The 25,188-nt window shown below is 39.9% G+C and overlaps 1 protein-coding gene across 1 annotated transcript in view; it reads left to right on the top strand.

Moving 5' to 3' along the window:
* HTR2A (5-hydroxytryptamine receptor 2A) overlaps positions 1-16,182 on the top strand; it is a 62,945-nt gene extending 46,763 nt beyond the window's left edge. Inside the window, exon 4 of the mRNA XM_020900724.2 lies at positions 12,827-16,182. Coding sequence (XP_020756383.2) covers positions 12,827-13,626 — 800 coding nt within the window. The 3' untranslated portion in view covers positions 13,627-16,182. The remainder of the gene's footprint in view (positions 1-12,826) is intronic.
* The last annotated feature ends 9,006 nt before the right edge of the window (positions 16,183-25,188 follow it).

Here is a 25,188-nt window from a genome sequence, read left to right as displayed (position 1 = left end):
CTTGATAAAGTTTCCCTTTCATTGTTTTATGAGGGTGCAGTGGAATTTTCCAGAGGATACATGCCATGTGATGTAACAGGCTGAAGCAAAAGCATATGTGAGAATCCAGCTGTCTTTCATTAAGTCAGACATAAAAGAAATTTCCAAAACTGCAAAACAGTGCCATTCTTCTCACTGTTTTGTCCTGGAAAACATAATTATTTTTCATAATAATGTTATTTATGTTAATATGTAATGAGTTATTAGTTTTGTTTTAAAATGGATTGGTAAATTATTATTTTAAGTGTTCTCAGCTTTCTTTTCTAACACAACAAGTATTTATAGATATAACCCACAGAAACAAAACCTCTTTGGAGTCCCTAATAATTTTTGAACATGTGAAAGAGTCTTGAGACCAGAATATTTGCCAACTGCCATCCTGCATTGTTGTTGTTGTTGTTGTTAACTTGCAAAGTGGCGTCTCTTTTGTGACCCCGTGGACTGTAGCCCTCCAGGCTCCTCTGTCCATGGGATTTCCAGGCAAGAATATTGGAGGGGGTTGTCATTTCCTTCTCCATGGAATCTTCCCGACCCAGGGATCAAACCTGCATCTCCTGCATTGGCAGGCGGATTCTTTACCACTGATCCACCTGGGAAGCCCACCATCCTGCATGCAGTTCGGTTCAGTTCAGTCGCTCAGTCGTGTCCAACTCTTTGCGACCCCATGAATTGCAGCACGCCAGGCCTCCCTGTCCATCACCAACTCCCGGAGTTTACCCAAACTCGTGTCCATCGAGTCGGTGATGCCATCCAGCCATCTCATCCTCTGTCATCCCCTTCTCCTTCTGCCCCCAATCCCTCCCAGCATCAGGGTCTTTTCCAATAAGTCAACTTTTCACATGAGGTGGCCAAAGTATTGGAGTGTCAGCTTCAGCATCAGTCCTTCCAATGAACACCCAGGGCTGATCTCCTTTAGGATGGACTGGTTGGATCTCCTTGCAGTCCAAGGGACTCTCAAGAGTCTTCTCCAACACCACAGTTCAAAAGCATCCATTCTTCGGTGCTCAGCTTTCTTCACAGTCCAACTCTCACATCCATACATGACCACTGGAAAAACTATCGCCTTGACTAGACGGACCTTTGCTGGCAAAGTAATGTCTCTGCTTTTTAATATGCTATGAAGGTTGGTCATAACTTTCCTTCCAAGGAGTAAGTGTCTTTTTATTTCATGGCTGCAATCACCATCTGCAGTGATTTTGGAGCCAAAAAATAAAGTCTGACACTGTTTCCACTGTTTCCCCATCAATTTCCCATGAGGTGATGGAACCAGATGCCATGATCTTAGTTTTCTGAATGTTGAGCTTTAAGCCAACTCTTTCACTCTCCTCTTTCACTTTCATCAAGAGGCTTTTTAGTTCCTCTTCACTTTCTGCCATAAGGGTGGTGTCATCTGCATATCTGAGGTTATTGATATTTCTCCCAGCAATCTTGGTTCCAGCTGTGCTTCTTCCAGCCCAGTGTTTCTCATGATGTACTCTGCATATAAGTTAAATAAGCAGAGGCACAATATACAGCCGTGACATACTCCTTTTCCTATCTGGAACCATCCTGCATTATACCTGCCTTAAAAAAATATCAAGATTTACCTTGACTGCATTTTAACAGTTGGATGTCAGGACTAAACCTAGATTTTCTGCTTATGCCTCTGTATGCTCTTCCTCCCTAGTCTTGATTTGGATTGATGAGCTCATGAATGACAGGCAGAAGTCTTGAATTGCAGTGATTATAGACTTAAGCACCTTCTTCCTGTCAGTTCCTAAAGTACCTAGTTCTCCATATGTTCAATTAATATTTGATCACTGGATGAATGACTAAAATAGGCTGCTATCACAGAGAAAGGAACTGCTTCTTGTCACTGATAAGCATGTGCCCTTGCTCCTGAGTTCACAGTTGCATGCCAGGCATAGCTGAGCTCAGCGCTGGCAAGTGCACCCTGGCAGGTGGACGACAGCCCTACCTGGTCAGCAATAGTATACCTGCCCCTCTACCTTCGGACTTGACCCCTGTCCTGAGTCTGCTCACCCACGAAACCCAGCTTAACCACACAGTCTCCTATACAACTCTTTCCCAGAGACGCTAACCCACAATGACATCACATTCTGACATCGCGTAGGAGTGTTTGTCCACATCACCTATTTCTCCTCTTGGTCTCATTCTATCCTACACTGCTATCTTCTTATTAATTTTTTTAATTTTATTTTTTTAACTTTTTATTTTCATTGGAGTATAGCCAAATAACCTCAAGTATTCTTGCCTGGAAAATTCCATGGACAGAGGAGCCTGGCAGGCTATGGTTCATGGGGTTGCAGAGTCGGACACGACTGAGTGCATACACATAGCCATAACAATAACAATACACAATAACAATATTGTGATAGTTTCAACTGGATAGCAAAGGGACTCAGTCATACAGATACATGTATCCATTCTCACCCAAACTCCCCGCCCATCCAGGCTGCCACATAATATTGAGTAGAGTTCCCTGTGCTATACAGTAGGACTTTGTGGGTTACCCATTTTAAATATTGCACTGCTGTCTTTCTAAATCACCTGTGTCTATTTCGTTTTCCCTGCAAGATCTTAGGCTTCACAAAGGTTCTCAAAGTTCTGTAGTACTCACAGAGTCAAGCATGGTGCCAAGGACATTATAATAACTGCCATCTTAAAAGTTTACAAGATAATTCAGACACATTACCTTGTTGTTTTCTCACCAAGACCCTATAGGTAAGTTAGGGAAGTCTTCTTTTTATTATCTCCACCTTACAGAGGGAGGCTTTACAATTAAGCAGTCTAAGGTCACCCAGCTAGTGACTGACAGAGTCAGGATGCAAACCTATGTCTTCTGATGCCTTATCCTGTGTTTTCCTCACTGTCTCTAGTTTCCTAATATGTACCTGTGTAATTTACCTGATGGAGAGCTTTGAGAAAAACAACCCTAGATCTAGGTTATGAATCAGAACAGACAGGAATAAACCCAGGTCTCCTGATTCTTCCTCAGACACTGCATTTCACAGCATCTTTTCCCTGTGATTTTAGCTGTTCAGATGGCTGGCTCATGTTCAGGTTAATCCTCTATGTAGTTTTCTCAGAAAGTATACAAGTTAAGGATCCCATAATTATCTGATTTCCCTCTCTCTGCCCTAGATGGCTAACTGGTAAGCTCATTTATTGTGTTTTTCTGGCAAAAATGAAGGATAACATTATGAAATAACCCAGTAAATTCAAGTTATATCTATAAGAAGTATTATTATAATTTACCTTTGTAATTCCTCATCTTTTCTCCTCTTTACATTCACTTACTCAATCAGTCCCACAAGCATTTGCCCAGACCCAAGTATGAACAGCCCTGCATTAGCTACTGGAGGAACCTGCAATAAGTAAAAGAATCAATGTCACATAATCAACTATCATAATGAGATGATCATTTCATGGTTGAAATGGCAATTCTGGAGAAAAATTCTAAGGCATTAGAAGGGTGGGTGAGCTCAATAAAAATGATTTATGGAGGTGATGAAGATGTATAGCAATGCTGGAGATGCAGAGACCTGGGTCCAATCCGTGAGTCAGGAAGATCCCCTGGAGGAGGGCATGGCAATCCACTCCAGTATTCTTGGCTGGAGAATCAAATGGACAGAGGAGCCTGGCAGGCTACAGTCCAAGGGGTCGCAAAGAGTTGGACACAGCTTAAGCAACTGAGCATGCACGCACACATAAATGTCTATAGAGTAAAGGAAATGGGTTCTTATCTTAGAGAAAAATAATTAGAGGAAGGCTTTATACCAGGGGTGTCTTGAAAGGATGGTGTCATGAGATATGTCTTAAAAGAAATGTAGACTATGGTCTGGGAACATGATCTCCATCTACAGACTCCAGATCACCCCCAACTCATCATACAGTCAAAGTAAAAACAAATGCAGCCACAAGACAAGTTGCCTTGTCAACTGCCATCCCAGGTCCTTGCTACAGAGAAATTCTAGAGCCCCCCAGGAGCTGGCAGAGTTTCAGGGGAGGGAGTGGCATTGGAACTGATTGGAACTGATCTGGGGCAAAATGGAGAAGTGAGACCGTACCTCCTAGACTCTGCGTACAGAGCATTTTCCTTCCCCCAAGTTGCTCAAGGCTTTTAGGAACAACCCAATGTGCTATAGATACCACATTCCTCTCTGTTCTGCATCCCCAGATATTCTCAGTATTTCTCTCCTACAATGCGCTTCTTTCCAAGGCCGGTGCCCTCAGGAGTCTCTCCTGCTATGCACTTCTGTATTTCCACAAGGTGAGCTTGGATTAAGAGGTAACCCTCTGAAGTACTGCAGGTACACAGAATGGGACCCCTTGCTCCAGCAGTGGGACACCGCCATGCCCCAAGTATGCCACTGGAAGGAAACACAGGTGGGAGCAGGCAGACCTACTAGCTGAAGAGTCAAGCCGCATGTAATACCCTCCTGAGCAGTTCAAGATATGACATAAAGGGGACAGAGAACACCACATGGCTGTGTCAGAATCAAGAAAGGTGAATAATGACATTAAGACCAGAGCACAGAGATCTCACAGAGTGGGCTCAAGCATTAGGGACACTGTTTCTGCACACGCCTTCTAAGCCCAGAGGCCCTGAAATTAGTTGTCACATGTGAGATTCATTTTTCAAGCTTTCAGGAGGGATCACTCCAAAATCTATCCCTTTTTAAACACATGGAAGAAAATATATATTTCTTCAAAGATGCATGTTGGGCAGAGATGAAATTTTGTAAATAAACCTTTGCTCTTGAGCACATGGCTAAATATACAGTCTAGAAAATGACACTTTTCCATTGATGGCTAGTGTGATGTCCACTAATTATTATCAATACAGATGACAAGTTGAATGAAAGAATTTGAAAAGTTTCTCTGTTGTGATTTCACCAGGAAAATGGGACTCTGATCATTTTTTTCAAATTCCATCATATTATTCAGATTCTATCTGGGCTTCATGACATATGGTCAGATGAAGAAAGTGGTGGATAGACACTGATCTGCCTGGGATGAGGTACATGGATGGACTTCCAGGTATCCTATCCACAGCTGAAAATACACCTTCAACAAGTCAGAATACAGTCTCTTGATCTTTCAGTGCAAGATGATCACATTAAAAGCACAACTTCATTGGGGGTGAGGGTGGGGGATAAATCAAGAGTTTGGGATTAACATATAGACACTACTATATATACACTATTATATAGAACAGATTATCAATAAGGACCTACTGTATAGCACAGGACGGCTACTCAGTATTCTGTAATAACCTACACAGGAAAAGAGTCTGAAAAGGAATGGACATATGTATATGTGTAACTAAAGCACTTTAGCTGTATACTTAGTTACTATGTGGTGGTTGCTTAGTTGCCCAGTTGTGTCTGACTCTTTGCAACCCAATGAACTGTAGCCCACAGGCTCCTCTGTCCATAGGATTTCTTCACAGGTAAGGATACTGACATGGGTTGCCATTTCCAGCTCCAGGGGATCTTCCCGACCCAGGGATCGAACCCGCGTCTTTTGCATTGGCAGGCAGATACTTCACCACTGAACCACCTGGGAAGCCCTAAATCAACTGTACACCAACATAAAATAAAAATTAAATTTAAAAAAGTACAACTTCTGGGCTATAAACACAATGGAAAAGGAGTGAGGGTTGGAAGAGCAAAAGGCCACCTTTCTAGGAAGCAAGGACTGGGAACCAAGGCCACCAGCTTGGGCGGTGAGTGCAAAACTGCATGTACTGCAGGCAGATTTGGAGCATTTCTTGCAAGAATTGTATATGGACTGGGGCAGAATACAATCTTGAAAGGCTTTTTGGACATTTAGTCATAATAGTTAAAGAATTGCAACAAAGACTTGGGGCTTAACATAATAACCTCACTCAACACTTTTCTCCCCCAATTAACTACTGCTCAAGATGGAGGGATAAAGGGCAGGTTTCTTTTCCTCTCCATCAATTCTCCACGTTGCCTTGCTGTTTGCTGCAGGAAGTTGGCCTGAGTCTGGTGGAAAATTAATAGATTTATTTAATGAAGGCAAAGGGCAGATTGTTAAATTTTATTTGATTTGGTTTTATTTCACAATCATCACTTTTTACTGCACTTTTAATCCTATACATCTTGGGTTCTTGACACCGTTTGTAGATTAAGATCAGCTAGGTGTTCTTTTGTTTTAATAATAATGTCCCAGCAGGACCTGCGCATTAGTATTGTTCAAAGTACTAACGTTAGAACTTCTGGGAATGGAGCCCAGGCAAAGAAATTTTCAAGAGCTCCCCAGGTAATTCTAATATGCACATGAGGTTGAGAATAACTGCAATATAAAAAAGAAACTAGGTGTTGATTATAAGGATTTCAGTTTTAAAATGTCTGTCTGGCCTCAAAGATAATGTCTCACTAGAGAAAGTTTCAACTTTGAGATTAAAGAATGAAAAAGAAAGCAACAGAGGACCATTGGGGGTTGTGTGTGTATTCTGTAGGTAGGGCACTGATATAATTCAGGGGTTATTAACAGCCTTGGGAGCAGAAACTCTTCTGATAATCTGATGAAGGCTCTATCTCCTCTAAAACAATCTACATATACACACATTTTGCAAATGTTAGGCTATCACTGTGTTCCTACAACCAATGTTAAGGACCTCTGATACAGTCATAGACTGTTATAACTACCATAAAAGGAACAAATAAGCAGGTAAAAAAAATCAACCATAAGAACTGAAAAACCTAAGACTGGGTCTTAATTTTGCCCCTAAATTGCTGTGTGATTCTAAACAAATTACCTAAGCTTGCTAAACCTCAATTTTTCTATAAAGCGAAATGTTTATCTGCCTATAGGGCAGTGTGGATAACATTTTTACAATTTTGTAAAAATAAAATCAATTTTGAGTAAATGAATAACTGTAAAACTACTTTGAAAAGCTAGTTTATTATTAGAGATATGCAGGGGGCTTCCCTGGCGGCACAGTGGTAAGGAATCTGCCTGCCAGCGCAGGAGACATGGGTTCGATCCCTGACCTGTGAGGATCCCACACGCCCCAACTATTGAACCTGGGCTCCAGAGCCCGGGAACCACAATTGCTAAGTCCATGCGCTGCCACTACTGAAGCCCAGGCGCCTCGGAGCCTGTGCTCCGCCGAGCGCAAGAGAAGCCACTGCAATGTACTCGTGTATGGCAGCTAGAGAATAGCCCCTGCACGCCACAACTAGGGAAAAGCCCAAGCAGCAGCTAAGACCGAGCACAGCCAAAAATCAATCAATCAATAAATAAGATTATTTAGGGGCAAAAAAAGAGAAATTCAGAATTTATCTAAGAAGAAACATACAATTTCCTGGGTAACTGATATGCATATCTGGCTTTCACTGTTATGTACACCTGCCTTGTCAGCAGATCATCAATTTATAAGGAATTCAGCAACTCTTGAGCAGACTCAGAGCTATATTAGAAGCTCTGTACTTGAAGGATGGTAAGTCCCAGCCCCGGTTGGCCTATATATTCAACCTCTCTCTCCCTACAGTATGATGAGTAGCCTGCAGTTTTCATTTGTGGTGCTTTATGTCAAACTGCTAGTAAATCCATTCCTGTTACTTAAAAAAAAAAAAAAAACCATCATGTGTTAAAATGCAAAGGAAGAGTAGTATCAGGAGAAAGAAACCTATGAACCAGAATTTGGTCTTTGAGGCCCTGGGCATTCCCACTGGCTCCCTATCAGAGAATCTCTGCTCCTTGTTTCACAAGGAAACACTGTCTCAGAAATACCTTCAGTCCCAAGATATTAAAGTATAAAAATCTAGGACTGAGAATAAAGCTTGCTTTTCACAGTCAGTGCTGCAGAGTTAAGGCCATTCACCCTGACTGTGGTAAGATGTTAACCAGAGGGGCAAACTCAACACGCAGATTCTAAACAGGGTTACCCTAAAAGAAAGATCACCAACCAAAGCCTTCATGTTCCTGGGTATCTAAGGTTCCTATTCACTTCATTGTCTTAGTCTTAATAAAAAGAAATAAGCAATGCACAAGGAGGATCTGATACTGATACTGAATTTCATTTGCTGTTTTCCACTCCTCAGAAAAATATATTAAAATGCAGAGTAGCTCAAACTACTGTCTGTTTGTTCATAAAGGAAAATGCGTTATGTGCAGAAATTTCAAGTGAGAGGAGATCTCAGGTCTTCAAAAGCAGCTATTATCAAACAAAGCAACCAGAAAATTAAAGCACTGTAAATGGCTCTGACCACAGTCTTGGCTGTCTGCCAGCATCTTCCTCTCTCGGTAGGAGCGATTTTGAATTGTTTATTGTATCCACAAAGTCTCTCTGAGTGTTTGCTTCTTTGACGTAAAATTCCTCCCCCTCTTTTACAGACTATTACTTTAACTGTATAGTTAGTCTCTCCCTAAACCCTGTTTACCACCTACTATGAGTGAGGCCCTGAAAAGAATGGTACATGAGAACATTCAAGGTGTTTTTGTTACAGGTAAAGAGGAATGGCCATTTAAAGACCTAAGCAGCTTCATTCTGTCCCTCCTAACCAAGGTCCCCCCCAGTCGATGACTTACATGTGCCTCTTGCCCCACCCACTTTACAGTAGCTCTTCACCCCAGACAGCTGATGGAGGAATCTCGGCTTCTGTGATCGTTCCTCTCCCTCCCTGACCACAGAAGTTGGGCCATTCTGGAAGGGTGTGTGTATGAGAGAGAGAGAAAATGTCTTCTCCCCAAACAAGGACACACATCTGAATTCCAAATGATTGAATAATTTGTTCTCTTAAGCAATCCTATATTCTGGTTAATTGAGATTGCCACTTACATAAATTACCAGGTCACAAACAAATAGGGCAAGAGGCTCTCAAGATGGTGACTTCCTCTGTATTAATCAGGAAAATGCACAGCTCAGAGTTGAATAATAAAACCATACACTTTTTTTGGATGGTTGGTATTTTATTTGTGTATCATGACAAATCGTAATGGCTGTAATTCATCACATTAGAGAAGCAATCAACAGTTCTAGCTGGACAAAATTAAAATTGATTGAGACCCTTTGTCACCCTCGCAGAAGATAATAATTACATCATTATTTATTAACTATAGAGCCAATAGCCGAAAGTCTTTTTAACTTCTTTAGATTTAAGATCTATTATATATTAACGTGGGCTTCCTTGATAGCTCAGTTGGTAAAGAATCCACCTGCAATGCAGAAGACCCTGGTTCAATTCCTGGGTCGAGAAGATCTGCTGGAGAAGGGATAGGTTACCCTCTCCAGTAGTCTTGGGGTTCCCTGGTAGCTCAGCTGGTAAAGAATCCTGCCTGCAATGTGGGAGACCTAGGTTCAACCCCTGGGTTGGGGAGATCCCCTGGAGAAGGGAAAGGCTATCCACTCCAGTATTCTAGCCTGGAGAATTCCATGGACTGTATAATTCAAGAGGTCACAAAGAATCAGATATTACTGAGCAGCTTTCACTTTTTCATACATTGAAGTTCAGAATATACAAGCAAAGCAAAATATGACAAAATTAGAGAAAAAATCAAGTGAATGTATTTAATCTGAATAATCCTGGGGAAATGCTGCTGTTGTGTTTACATCCCATTGGTAGGACATCTACTTTGCACTGAACACTGTCCTGGGTACTCTGCATCTGTGGTTCATTTTATCCTCACCACATCCATGGAAGCATGTTGGTTGCATCCATTCTAAGTAGTGAACAACTACACTAACAAAGATCATGTAGATTAATACAGGAAACACCTTCTATAGATAGTGCAAACACCTAGAAAAATAAAACACTCTTCTTAGAAACTGCATCTCAACTTGCAGGGGAGCAATGGAGACACAGACATAGAGAACAGACTTGTGGACACAGTGAGGGAAAGAGGGTCGGACAAATTGAGAGAGTAGCATGGAAACACATACATTACCATGTGTAAAATAGCTCGCCGTGGGAATTTGCTGCATGGCACAGAGCGCTCAGACCCGATGCCCTGTGACGATCTCGAGGGGTAGGATGGGAGGGAGATTCAAGAGGGAGGGGACATACGTATGCCTATGGCTGATTCACGTTGATGTATGGCAGAGAGCAACACTAAATTGTAAAGCCATTATCCTCCAGTTAAAAATAAGTATTTTTTTCTAAAAAAGAGGTTTTTGAAGGATAAGCAAAACTGGTATGTATCCAAAATCTCAGAGGATGTTCCTGTTGGAGCCACATTTCTTCCATCTCTTCTTGGCCCACAGCATGTTCCCAGAAACAGGCCAGGGACAGAGAGGAATGAAGGAAATGAAGAGTCATCAAGCACATCGAGTGTCCTTAAGAATAGTTCTGATGTCATTTATCTCCACCTTCCAAGAATCCTGGGATGGCCTTGCACAGACAAGTGGCAGGCGCTGTCAGTTCAGCCTGTGACCATAAGGGCCAATGTCCCTGAGGAAGATGTGCGTCCGGCATTGCAATAACTCAAGCTGATGTACCCTCCTTGCAAGGATGGCCAGTGTGAGCTGACGTGAGGTTAGGACAGTCCGATCCCTGGTTGGATGGAGATGAACTCAACGGAAGTTCTTCATGGATAGTGGGAGAATGAAACTGTTGTTGGCTGGTTTGTGACTGCTTACTAGACTCTAAATGGTGGTCAGAAGCAAGGACCAGGGCACCCCCTGTTATACAGTTCTGAAAACATGGGCAGGAGATAGAAACTTTTTGCTGACTTTGTCCGCGGTGCTGCTGTGGTTTCTACCCGTCACGAAGGAAGCAACCTTAAACTAAGTTATAAAGAGCATTTGAGGACTTCCCTGGTGGTGCAGTAGATGGGAATCCGCCTGCCAAAGCTGGCGACACGGGCTCCATCCCTGTTCCAGGAAGATTCCACATATGCAGAGCAACTAAGCCTATGCACAGCTATTGAGCTGGCGCTCTAGGGTCCATGAGCCACGGCTACCGAATCTGTGCCGCAACTACTGAAGCCCACTCACCTAGAGCCTGCGCTCCACAGTAAGGGAGGCCCTGCAATGAGAAGCCTGTGCCCCACAACGAAGAGTAGCCCCCTCCCACTGCAACTAGAGAAAGCCCATGCAAAGCAATGAAGACCCGGCACAGCCAAAAATAAAACTAAAAAAAAAAGGAATATTTGATTCTTTCTGCATCATCCTGATTCTTCCTTTATGACAAACACATGATTTCCGGACCTGACCATTCCCAGACCAGTAAAGAAAGACATTCCCACTTCCCCAAAATTGTACAGTGATGGTGGTGGCCATCTGGTCATAACATCATGGGACAGAAACTAGCGTGATTAGAGGCCAACTGTTGCCTTTATCCCCTCTGCTCCTCCTCTGCCTGAACCTAACAACTCTAAAAGTTCCCCAAGTTTGAGTAACAAGGCAACTTGACCATGGACTCAAATTCCCATATATTTGGCTCATTCTGTCCCCAAATCTTATGTTTGTCAATAAGAAAAGCCCGTGGCTGCTAATTTGTTTGTAATCCACCCTTCTGAATGCTTTACTTATAAAATTATTATAAAAAATATATAATAACTTTTATGGGACTTTATGAATGTGGATACCCACTCTGTATTTAATAATATTAGAGAAATATTAAATTTCTATGTAGGAATGGGAATGGTATCATGATAATATCAGGATTTTTAAGAGTGCATGGCTTTTATAAATACACACTAAAATATTTACATATTGAAAGATATGATGTCTGGGATTTGTTTCAAAATAACATGGGAGGGTTGCAGCAGGTGGGGATATGGGTGAAACAAGATTGGCCTCCAGCTGATCATTGTTGAAGCTGGGTGATAGGCTCATTGTGCTGGATTTTGTGTTGTGGTGTTTGTATATGTCAGAAGTTTTCCATAATAAAAATCTTTTTAAAAAAAAAAAAAAGAATCAAAACAGGTTAAAGTTACTTTAAATTCACATTAGAAAATCATATTTTTCAAAAATGCTTAAAAATAGATGCAGTTTTATGATTTAACATTAAATGAGATTTAAGGCTATACATAAAATATTGCCTGCATATATATATATGTGTATGTATGTATATATACATATATATATGTATATATATGTAAATATATGGATGTAATGGATGTAAATGGAAAACTAAAACTATGGAAAAAGCAAATTATGGGTGCCTTGACTGGCAAGAATACATGTTATTATTCATAACCTGTTACTTTTTTTTTTCATTTTCCTAATTTTCTAGAAAGAAATACATTAAGTTTTTAATTTTATGACGTTATTTGTATAAATCATTCTCGTGATGCATAAGGTGAAAAACAGGGTTATAGAATTGTACATGAAATAGAATCTGAATTTGTTTTTAAATGTGTGTGCATGGTGTGTGTATGTGTATCTGAAATAAACATCATCAAATTGTTAATGATGATTATCTCTGAGTGATGGCATCATTGGTCATTTTTTTTGTCTTAGTCTGTTTCTTCTTCAGTTAATATCTCAGTCTTAGCCTGTTTCTTCTTCAATCAATAAGTATAACGTTATAATCAGAAAAACATAGCATAAGAAAAGTTAACTTATTGCTATTTCTTTATAAGTAAAGGATTGTCTATGTAGGGCAATATAAATATAAGGAACTATGTAATGTATACTTAATGAAACAGATAAGTCCAAGGGAATTTTAATTCTCTTTGAAAGTATATGTTAAGCTTTTAAACAACGCTGATATAGCGTTGTTCTAACAGCCACCATTAGGCAGTAATGCTCTTGCCTTCATATACTCACTTCCTTAATAATCGTGGCTCCTTTTCCGTCCATCTCCAGGTATATCCATGCCGATCCCGGTCTTTGGGCTCCAGGACGATTCCAAAGTCTTTAAGGAGGGGAGTTGCTTACTCGCGGATGAGAACTTTGTCCTCATTGGCTCTTTCGTGGCCTTTTTCATTCCCTTAACCATCATGGTGATCACCTACTTTCTCACCATCAAGTCGCTCCAGAAAGAAGCCACTTTGTGTGTGAGTGATCCTGGAACACGGACCAAATTAGCTTCTTTCAGCTTCCTGCCTCAGAGCTCGCTGTCCTCGGAAAAGCTCTTCCAGCGGTCCATCCACAGGGAGCCAGGCTCCTACGGCAGGAGGACTATGCAGTCCATCAGCAATGAGCAGAAGGCTTGCAAGGTGCTGGGCATCGTCTTCTTCCTGTTTGTGGTGATGTGGTGCCCCTTCTTCATCACCAACATCATGGCTGTCATCTGCAAAGAGTCCTGCAACAGGGATGTCATCGAAGCCCTGCTCAACGTGTTCGTTTGGATCGGTTACCTTTCCTCAGCAGTCAACCCGCTGGTGTATACACTGTTCAATAAGACCTATAGGTCGGCCTTTTCCAGGTATATTCAGTGTCAGTACAAGGAAAATAAAAAACCATTGCAGTTAATTTTAGTGAACACTATTCCGGCCTTGGCCTACAAGTCCAGTCAACTCCAAATGGGACCAAAAAAGAATTCGAAGAAAGATGACAAGACGACAGATAATGACTGCACTATGGTTGCTCTAGGAAAAGAGCATTCAGAAGATGCTCCTGCAGACGGTAGCAACACAGTGAATGAAAAGGTTAGCTGTGTCTGATGGACTGGTTGCCATAGCAACCGTGGAGGGCAACACGGAGTCCGCTTTCCCTCTCTGGGAGGGGAAAAAACTGGGAGACTGGAGAAAATTAGGCCAGTCTAGTGGAACCAACAATAATATCTATATGCCTCATTTTATTCTGTCAATGAAAAGCAGGGTTCAATGACACAAAACGTGCACTTCAAAAATATTCTGACAGCATTTCAGCTGTGAGCTTTATGATATTATTTTTAACATTGTAAATGATGTGTCTTTAAAGTTATTAGCTTTTATTGTATAATTACAATGAGGCCATAAATAAATCTAAATTATCCTCTATTTTCAAGTGGAAACCTCGCTGCTATGTTGTTAATTGATGGCATGAGTTGGGTACCTTTTGCTGTAAATAAAAATAGCTCTAAATAGTGAAATATTGGTTACATATAATGGCCTCTTACATAAAGAAAAATTCTCTTTAAAACTTACCATGATACATATTTTGAATGACAACAACAAAAAGACACTAAGGACAGTGTTGTGAAATCTGTATTGCTATGAAACTTAAAAGAAATACTTGACAACTTTTTCATTCCTGCTTTTCCATAGATGCCATTTTCAGATATTCACAGAGCTGCTGGCATTTGCTGTGCTTCGAGTTAACTCTCAGAAGTGAACAAGATTTTAAATGTTATTTAGTAACTATTGCTGCTTTCTCTTCTACTACTTGTGCTTTATTCTGAATTTCCAATGTGGTCTTGTTTAGTGTTTTCTCTACTAGGTAAACCTATCAAAAGGATAATCAGACATTACCAGATACATTTCTAGAACTTGCTTCTCCTAAACAGCACCGTAGAAGTGTTTGGTATCTTGCCCTTTAATGACTGCATTGTGCATGCGCTCCTCTGAGCAGTAAAGCAGTATTGATGTAACTGTCAGGATTGAGGAACAAACTCAGGTTTTTTGGCTACTGACAGCAGTAGAGTCTTAGGTTTGTTTGTTCAGTTGCCCAGTCTTGTCCGACTCTTTGTGACTCCATGGACTGCAGCATGCCAGTCCGTGGGGTCTTAGGACAACTCTGTAAAACGCAGTGACCCTCCTGTTGGCATCCATTAGGTAAATCAATGCTTTCAGATCAATGTATGTTATTTACTAAAACTGCTCAGTTTTGGATTCACAACTGGTGACTGAGTGTACACTACATGTGACGAAATGCCCTAGGTATAAAGTTATAAAAATAATTAAAACAAGATCTTTGCCTTTAAAGAAAAATAACCTAATTACAATGGTCCTTATCAAAAATAGTAATTAATAGACATTTAGAGAACCAGTTCAATTTATTTCCTTCTCATCTGGCTCAGAAACAGGTTTGTTTCTGCTCTGAGGGTCGTCTTCTCAGTTAGTTTCCTGACTGGCTGCCCATGAATACCCACCAAATGAAGAAGGGGGAGAAATACCACTGAAGGTCAAGATATGCAAATTAATTTAGGAATACGCACTTCAACCTTGACCCCAACTCTGATATTGAGCCCAACCAAATACTGAGCGAAATTTTTGCTCCACTTTCCTAAAAACAAACTCATTTATTACTCACTGACGCTGGACTCCCTACCCCTAAAAAAGTGGTAATGTAATATTTTGTAGGAAAGTTTGCTAAAGAGACAGAGATGAACAGCAGTTAATTCACCTTGATATTACATTACTCTAAGTTAAACTGCACTTTCTTGTTGGAACAGATGTTAGATATATTATTACAATACTGAAGCCTCTCTATGAATCAAAAGTAGTTTTCTGCTCTACGACATTTGGGAAAAAAACTCTATTTGAAAATAAAGAACGTGGGAAATACCATCGTGTAGTTTGGAAATGCATTTAGGGCTATCCTATTAATAATTATGTCCTTTTAAGTACATTGAAAGGTGTCTTTTTCAAAGCTAGAATTTATGGTAAGCTGCTAATACCTAGGCTCCATTTGAACTGAACTATTTTAATGATTATACCATTCTAACTGATACAAAGTTTTAAAAGTCTCTGCTCTAATGTATTTTGCCTTAGTTTATAACTCTGCACATCTCGTTATATAGTAAAGACTACAGATTCTACACCCATATACTCAATCTTGGTCAGAATGAACATAAATACTGCCTGATATGTCTTTTGACTACATATATATTACAAATGTGTATGTTTTTCTCTCCATAATTATCTCTTCAAGTGTATATAGACAAACATGTATCTGTATACTTGTACAGACATGTTCCCATGCACTTTATTCAATATTTATATATTTATATGGAGGAAAGCAAGACTCATTACTGAAAACATTTAGTATATACACAGGTGTGCATGTTTGTATCATGTCAATTTAAATGTGAATTTCATGTTCTAAAGTTTCTATGATCTTCCATTGCTGTCAAAGCAGATTAAAATGTAACAGAGGTGTCAGCTCTTTAAATAAACTGGAAGTTGACCTAATTTTGTGGGAAGACTAACACAATTCTATGAGGGTGATGAAAGCAATGTTCCTTTTACATACTTGATTGATCCTAAATAAAATGGTAATTTTGGGCTCTTTGTTAAGTCTGGGGACTTTTGGATTACTAAGTTTTTTGGGTGTTTTTTTTTTTTTTTCACCCCATCACACAGCTTGCAGGATCTTAGCTCCCTGAACAGGGATTGGACCCACGCCCTTAGCCGCAAAAGCACGGGAATCCTAACTATTGGACCACCAGGCAATTCCCAATAAGGCTTTTTAACATACCTCTTACTCCAGTGAAACAGTCCTTGACTTATTTATGGATCTGTGATTAAAAGACTCATTCCTAGTCAATATTAAAGTAGAGTGACCAATCTTATTTCACTTTAAGTTGAATGGTAGATTCTTCCACATTTAAAGAAAAGAATTAAGTGTCATAGTTAGAGAAACCTGTTTAAAACATGCTTAATCTACTTGGGCACAGCACCATCTCATGGTCATTTTTTGAAGTGCTACCATAGAAAAATTCAACTAAGTCACTGTAACTGCTTTTACAAAGGGTGCTTTCTCCACTTGTGCATCAATGAAACGTATTTATAAGGTGTTCAATTATTCCGTGCCATATGGAACACATAGAGTGAAGATTATTTTATGTTATGATCTTAATCAAGGCTAAATCGATTTTGAGAAAGAATAAATAATTGTAAATAAACTATACTCAAAAATAAAGGCAGTTTTGTGAGTCTATAGCTGTATCTGCTAAAGAAAGTTGCCTGAAACCTCCCAAGTGACCAGGCTTGGAGCTCCAGGTACCGTCCAGGCATTCTGAGGGTACAAAGCCTATGCTTCTGGAGCTCAGTCACAAGAGCTAGGACCCTTCCGCTTGAGTTAGATTTATGGTGACGGTCCAGTTTCTAGTTATCTGTAGCAGACAAATGCTCCATGTTCCATCACCATATCTGGTCCCACCTGTGGGTACACATATACAGGTGTACCCAAAGACATTCATAGGTACATACACACACACACACAATTTTCACACAAGCTAGTTTCAAGAATTATTTAAAGTAGAGATGCTGTATCATTGAATAGACAGGAAAGTTGCTCTGATTCATCATTTCACCTCTAAATGTAGGGACAGGGAAGTAGGGGTAGCAAGGATCTTTCCCAGGTATTTCCAGCTCCATGTATTGAGAACCTATCTCACTGCCAGGCAGTAAGTTGTTTGCTTCGCTTGCTTCACCTGATGGAAACATCACAAGCCTACAGGTATGTATTATTACTCCCTCTTTTTCACAGATGGAGAAACTGAGATTCAGAGAGGTTAGTGACGTGCCTTAAGGTCACAGAGCTGTCAACAAAAGTGATGAGTGCAAGCCTGGGTCATCTGACCCTGAAGCAGAAACTCTGCCCCCTGCTCAGTTTGGTGTAGGAGAAAGAACACTGGGCTTAGAACCAAAAGATGCGAGTTCCCATCTTAGCTGTCTGTGCACTGATTATTTGAACATGGACAAGTCATTCCCTGGGCCTCAATTTCATTGTCTCTAAAGTGGAACTACTAGTACTTGTCTTGGCTAACTAACCACGTTGCTTAAATGAGATCATGGCTATGACTGTGTGTGATAACCTATGAAATACTTATAAATGTTGTAGATGTGTTGTTATTAAAAAGAAAAAAGCCTCTATACATTATTAACCATCAGAGCAAATTCTAGACAAAACTGGGAGCTAAGCAACATTATTATTCAACAGCTACTACTGTCCTTTTTTTGAATGCTTCTCATTTTTGACAACTATTTGTTTCTGTTTTGTTCTTACCATAGTGGAGAATTCCCTTCACTGGTTTTTTTCTATTTACATCAAAACTTATTTACATTATGCGCCATTCCCTCTAGTTTCTCCTCTTTTCTGGAGCACTAGTAAGTAATTCTAACAAGGAATTCAGGCTTCCCAGGTGTCTCGATGGTAAGGAATCCACCTGCCAGTGCAGGAGATACGGGGTCGATCCCTGGGTCAGGAAGATCCCCTGGAGGAGAAAATGACAACCCACTCCAGTTTTCTGGCCTGGGAAATCCCATAGCAGAGGAGCCTGGCGGGCTACCATCCATGGGGTTGCAAAGAGTCAGACATGACCGAGCAACTAAACAACAACAAATAAGTAACTCAAGCTGATAACTCATTGTCTCTCACAGATCCCTTCAGCTGCCCACCATGAGGATAAACCAAAGGCAAAGATTTTAAACACAAGAGAGACAATGCGGGAAGAAACCTGAGGGCAAGAAACATCCTCCGGGTATTGTTCAAATGATCCACAGAAAAACAGGTGCCTTCAGACACTTCATAATTTATATAAAGTTTTATAACTTAATGCTGAGCTTTAATCCACAGTAACAACAACAGTTTTGAAAGAAGCATCTGTGACTTTAACTGTGCTGTTCTAAACTGAGAACAGTATAATGTGACTAAGCTTTCTCTTAATGGATATTTTCCCCAGTTGTTGAAAACAATTTGCACAATGTGAGAGTTGCAGGTTAAGTTTCACTTGGGGCAGAATGAGGACTGCAGCCCAGGTTACCGCATTTCAGATAGCCACGAGAAAGTGCTCCAAGGAGGTGAGGGGAAGAGTTAGGATGTATAGGAGTTTTGCAGCAAAGGGCAGGTAACCAGGAACATCAAAAAATTACCGTCAAAGAAAGCAGATACGTCAGGTTAAGGAATTTAGTGCTTTTCTATGTATTGGAAGATGCAAGAGTCTGGGCTCACTAAAATCATTCCTTTGGTACACACCTCAGCTATCTGGGGCCAGTATCCTGTGTTTTCACATCTGAAATTTCCTCAGGGCTCAACATAGGGAGTAGCTGCAGTCTGATGGCTGCTAGATGGCTTGTATTCTTTCCTTCCTGAGTTTCCTCAGGGCTCACCAGCTTACGGTGGAACGCTGCAATCACTGATGAGGATGACATTCTTGTTTATTGACATGACAGGAAATAACTCCTTTTCTCACAGTAAATATGCAATAGAACAGAACTTCTTTGTTAATTTTTATCATTTTTTAAATGCTAAATTTTATCATTTTGTAGTCAGTTTGCAAAAACAAATAGCGTTCCCATTTTCCCTTAGTGGTATTCCCATAAGTCTTGGTTCTGTTATTTGTTTTTGATATATAACACCAGATGTCCACCTGAGCCATCAATGTTACAGGGAGTTTTCACATCCAGTTGGAACCTCAGGACTTGCTGTGATTCCACTGGAGCAGAAGACTGAGACAGAAAACCTACATCTGCTGCTAATATCTGTCCTTGGTCTTAGTTGAAGCCTCTTTTCCCTCAAGGGTATAATGAATACTTAGAGTCAATGATCTTTGCAGAGTCTAAGGCTATGCTTCTCTGAGTGCTAGGGAATCCAGTTAAGGTTTTGACGAACCAAGCCATAACTTCCTGTGCAAGGAATATTCTGGAACCCACAATTCACACAGTTTCTTAAATTCTTTAGATGAATTTCAAATAAAAGCTTTAACTCTTATATGGGGATCTTATGAGAAAAATCAAGTTAATGATTTCAGGAGTTTCTAAGATATGAGACCAAGAGTCTGATATCAATAGGAAGGATTTCTGCTGTGGCCTTTTTTCTCAAAGTCGGCCCCTCTTTTGTAGTTTCTAGCTGTTTCAAGATATCAAGTTGCTCTTTTAAACAGCCCCTAGGCTCCCTGAAAAACAAATGTTCCCACTATTCAAGTCCTTGAAGGGTTAAAATTTCAAAGGCCAAACAGATGCAGAATGCATAATGCAGAGAAAGCTCTTTTTTTTAAAAGCTAGATTTTTGTTGAAAATGAGCCAAGGTCATTTAAGTTTTTATTTATAATTAAGATTATGAGGTCTTAAAAGGGTGTTTATTCTGGCTTCTAGAGAAGAGTACGATTTGTACTTCCTATCTTACATTGACTCCAGATATTGAAAGGTAATAGTATGCTACTATTCAGATGATCTTGTCTTAGTTGAGGTGACCCCAAGTGCAGAGCTGAGACAAGGACTGGGATGCAGGCTGTTTATGTGCGAAATGATGCCAGGAAGCAGAAGGAAATAAGGAAGATGTAAAAGTCTAATTAAGGGTATGGTATCAAGGATACTCTAGACAATTAGGACCCAATTCCACCAGCAGTAGGAGACAACTTGGAACTGTGCAATGCAGGTAACTGAAATCAAAGGTGAACCAAAGACACCTGATCAAGGGTTTAATTCAGTTGGTAATTAGTCATGGTTAGCTTCCCTGGTGGCTCAGCTGGTAAAGAATCCGCCTATAATGAGGGAGACCTGGGTTCGAGACCTGGATTGGGAAGATCCCCTGGAGAAGGGAAAGGCTACCCACTCTAGTATTCTGGCCAGGAGTATTCCTTGGACTATATAGTTCATGGGGTCGCAAAGAGTCAGACATGACTGAGTGACTTTCACTTTCAAAAATCATTATGCTTCCTCAATAGAAAATGGTATCATTATAGTCAGTAACAATCTTAAAATAAAGATATCTTCATACTACATGATCACATCTAAATTTATTCCTGAGACCCTCCAACCAGCATGCATGTTTCATACAGAATCGATCTCAGAAGCACGCTGAAGATAATTCTTTTCAACTCTGCCAAGACAGTTATGGACAGTCATTATCATTCCTGCAGGAGCTGTAGAAGACCTAAAAAAAAAAAAAAAAAAAACTCTATAGTCTGGATATGTAAAAGAGAAATTCTTTGTATAAGTTCCATTTGTTTAGCCCAATTTTCTGTATGAGTTCTATTTATTTAGCCTAAGTGATCAATCTAAAGTATTGAAATGGAAAGAACAGAAAGAAACATAGTCAATATATTTAAGAGCCAGAGGAGCCTAGACACCATGCAGTTCAGGCTCTTTATTAGCAGAATCGGTGATGAAAAGTCAGAAAATTTAAATAAATTATCCAAGGTCACCTGACCAAGTAGCATCCAAGTCAGCTATGGGATTCAGGCCTCCCAATCTCTACTTTTCTCCTTATATGAACAATGGATCTAAGAAGGGTCCATTGGTTTACGGACTATGTGCCTTATTTGGTTATACCACTAAATAAATATTTAAATCAAGTTCAGATACCAGTGTTGCAAACTCACTTACTCTCTCAACAGGCTTATTAGCGAGGTCTACTATGTGCAAGTTATATCTAAGACATCACTAAGTATGATAAGACTAGGAAGGGAAATACTTTTTAAAAAAAACAATAGAAATAAGACATTTCAAGAAGAATTATCCTGCCTTCTTTATAAAATTTATGTTGATTTTGTGGAACTTGCTAACTTTGTCAAAAATTGGCCTAAATAACATGTGGATAACTTGACACAGCTACCCAGGGATGCCCCTCGTGAGACTGCATCTGACAAAGGTCCCCTGAAGCAATGCCACCACCATTGGTAAAAGTGTTAAACAGCATTTGGAAATTAGTTTTAAAGGGAAAACATTAAAATTAGATAAAATGCTCTATATCACTATCTGCAGTTTCCACTACTAAAATCTACATTAGAAGACTCATGGTTCACAATAGCATATATAAAAAAAGAATATCTGAAAGATGGGAATCAAGTCAACATAGAAAAGCAAATGAAGAAGATTTTTTTTTTAAAGAAAAGGAAAAAAATTTAAAACAATGATAAAAATTAAAACTAATTTGCTCAGCATGCACATATTTGATAATTTGAATTTGCCTCTCTGACCTCTAAAATGAGACATATCTACAAGTATTTAATTTCTAAAAATGAGATGATGGTTTTTTTCTAAATTAGCAGGAAAACAGAAAATAGTTATTCATGAATGATTTGAGTATGACACATTTAGGAAAACTAAACAAGACCGAAGAGAAAGAAGAGTGATTTGCATGAAAATGTATGTTATACTTAGCCTTCAAATATAATCACCAGAGGACTCAACTATGGTTAATTCATCCCTGAAATTGTCTGAAGTAGAAGGTAGAAGCTATTACTCACAGTTGGTCCACTACCCATTCACTAGATAGATCAGATCGAGTCCAGAAACCCATTAAGACCACTCAAAAGGAGTTCAAATGATAATCATGATGCAAATAGCAAGTTATCTCAATTTATATTAAGTATATAAATAAAATATTAAACCTATGGGTGTACTTATCTATGTTCTTTAAGAAATTTGTTTTAATGACTTTGAAAGACAAACTATTTTCCCCTTGGAGAAGAATACCTTTTATTTAAATTTAGTAACAGCTTCTATTGCTCATGGCTTTGAGCAGTCCTTCTTGGTTCTAAGAATTCAGATAAAGTACAACTACCCACTTATAGGTAGATAGGTAGGTGTGTCTATAAATGATAAATTAGCAATGTTTTGACATTTTGGGGGAAAACAATGAAATTAAACCCAGAACCTTCAGCCTACCTTCCTTACTATAGGAGAGAAAAGCAGAAAGAAGATACAGATGTAAATATTTATTTACATTCCAACAACCATCTATTTATCTCATCATAACCAATGAGGAAACTAAGTCGAGAGGGAAATTAACTCAATTTCACCAAACTAAGGAGCAGAATTCAAGAGCAGATCTGTATGACTTAAGTTTGTACTGTTTCCTGCTTCTACTATGCCGAAGATCAGAAAACATTTTCAGTAAAGAGTCAAATAGTATATGTGTTAGGTTTTGTAGGCCATATAAACTGTCATGGCCATTCAACTCTGCTGTTGTAACGTGAAAGGAGCCACAGACAATAAGCAAATGAGAGGAGGAGGCTGTCTTCCAGAAAGACTGTATTTACAGAAACAGGGTGTGGTCCAGACAAATCCCACTGGCTATGGTTAACCAATCTCTGAATTAGACCATTCAAGAACAATAAAAATAATTACATCTAATACTATGGGCTTTCTTGCTGGCTCAGTGATAAAGAATCCTCCTGCCTAGGCAGGAGATGTGGGTTCAATCCCTGAGTCAAGAAGATCCCCCTGGAGAAGAAAATGGGAACTCACTCCAGATTCTTGCCTGGGAAATCTCATGGACAGAGGAGCCTGGCCGTAGTTCGTAGGGTTGCAAGAGTTCAACATGACTCAGCGACTGAACAACAGCAATACAGACTACACACTTCATAACTATGTATTTGAGCCCTAATTGAAAGCCAAGTATTGTGTTAGGTCTTTAATATATCATTTTATTTAATTCTCATAAGATCAAAACTATATGCTTAATGCTACCATCATCTGCATTTTGTGTATAAGGAAACTGGAGATTAAGTGACATGCCCCAGCTCATACATAGTAACTAACAGAGTCAGACTTTGAATCAATATGCATATTCTCAGTTATTTGCTCTATTTCGTCCCTAATTCAAAAATGCAAGAGTGGGGGTTGTCCAGTGGTTAGGGCCCTGTGCTTTCACTGCAGGGAGCATGGGTTCAGTCCCTGGTTGAGGAACTAAGATCTCACATGCCACACAGCACAGCCAAAAAAATATAGTAAAATAAAAACTTAAACAAAAATACAGGAGCATATCACCATCAGGCCTGAATCTACCTGGCCTAAGTTAAACTGAAAAATGAAGCTTAACAGAACTCTAACCTTGAGACTTTAAGCAAGTTCCGGGAGTTGGTGATGGACAGGGAAGCCTGGCATGCTGCAGTCCATGGGGTTGCAAAGAGTCAGACACAACCGAGGAACTGAACTGAACTGAACTGAACCTTGCAAAGGCACAGTTTTTTCCCAAAGTACCTAACTTACAATACAGGTTAAATTAGACTTTGCTGAATAAACATAATTTTAACCCATAAGGACAGTTCACCACCAACAAGATTAGTTCTCTCTATAAATGATGGTTCTTGATCTTACATGATACTATCATGATAGGTGGGTTGTTGTTTGTTCTCTTGGTTCACCTTCATGCCTGCAGAATATAACATTAAGTTCCTCTTAAAGGGGAAAACAAATAAACCCTATGCCTTTCATTCAGTAAAATTATGCCCCGAAATAACTTTCTTATCTATCCATTCTATTTCTTGCACTAACAAATAAAACCTGAAGGGGGAAGATGCTATTTAAAATGAGTGTTAGATCTGCTAATTTGTTGAAACATCTCCATCAAGTTCCTCGATCAATAAAGGAATTTATGATCAGGATAAACACAGGAACGTGCAAGCAGGAATCACTGATGTCAAAGAGGCCCCTCAGAAGCCCAGAAAGAAAAACACAGCCAGCTCTGTGCCAAACCTAGGGCTGCCTGGGGTTACACAGGACCGAGTTCCCCCACATTTCCATGGGATTCAGCTGCTCCCTCCCAGGCTGTTCCTCTCTATGCCCCCTCTTTCTTCTCCAGCTCCTACTTCCTTCATTTTCTCCTTCCTTTTCACATCCTCACTCATGCTCAACCATGACCACGTTTGTCTTCTACACCTGCCTCTTATTACTTAGTCTTTTCCATACTCCTCTGTTCAGATTTCTAATAGAGGGTGAGGGGGTTGGTCGAGATTCTCCCTGTCGGGGCAGAGATTTTGTTCTGAGCCTCTCTTACAGGCTTTTCACCAGAGTTTGACCAGATGCCCCAATCCAACCAGCTGTGGTGGGTGATGCAGAGTGTTTCCCTGTTGGATCCCTGGACAGAAGAAAAGTTTTCACACAAGGATCTAAGAAGTGTCAGTACTGTGTCTGGTCAAAACCTTCTCCAAAAAAAAGAGAGAATCTATTGACTCTGCTAAGGGTTGTTGTCTCTTTCAAACAGCACTCCCATTTCTTACTTCACTTTTTGTTTCCTTCCAGGATAACTATTTTCAATTTCCAATCTGTTGTTGTTGTTTAGTAACCCAGTCATGTCCAACGCTTTTCAACCCCATGGACTGCAGTACGCCAGGCTTCCCTGTCCTGCACCATCTCCCAGAGTTTACTCAAACTCATGTACATTGAGTCAGTGATGCCATCCAACCATCTCATCCTCTGTCGCCTAATCTATAACAACAGAACACTCACACTTTAAAGAAAGTCACCAAAAAGCTAGCCAGCCAACTTTTCTTTAATGGCACCATCTGCAAAAGAGTCATTGCTAAAAATATACAGAAGCTTAAATATGAAGTTCAAGAAATACAATGGACA

The sequence above is a fragment of the Odocoileus virginianus genome, chromosome 8 (assembly GCF_023699985.2).
Source record: "Odocoileus virginianus isolate 20LAN1187 ecotype Illinois chromosome 8, Ovbor_1.2, whole genome shotgun sequence".
NCBI lineage: Eukaryota > Metazoa > Chordata > Mammalia > Artiodactyla > Cervidae > Odocoileus > Odocoileus virginianus.
The sequence above is the reverse complement of the archived record's forward strand: the minus strand, read 5'-3'. Positions and strand labels throughout refer to the sequence as shown.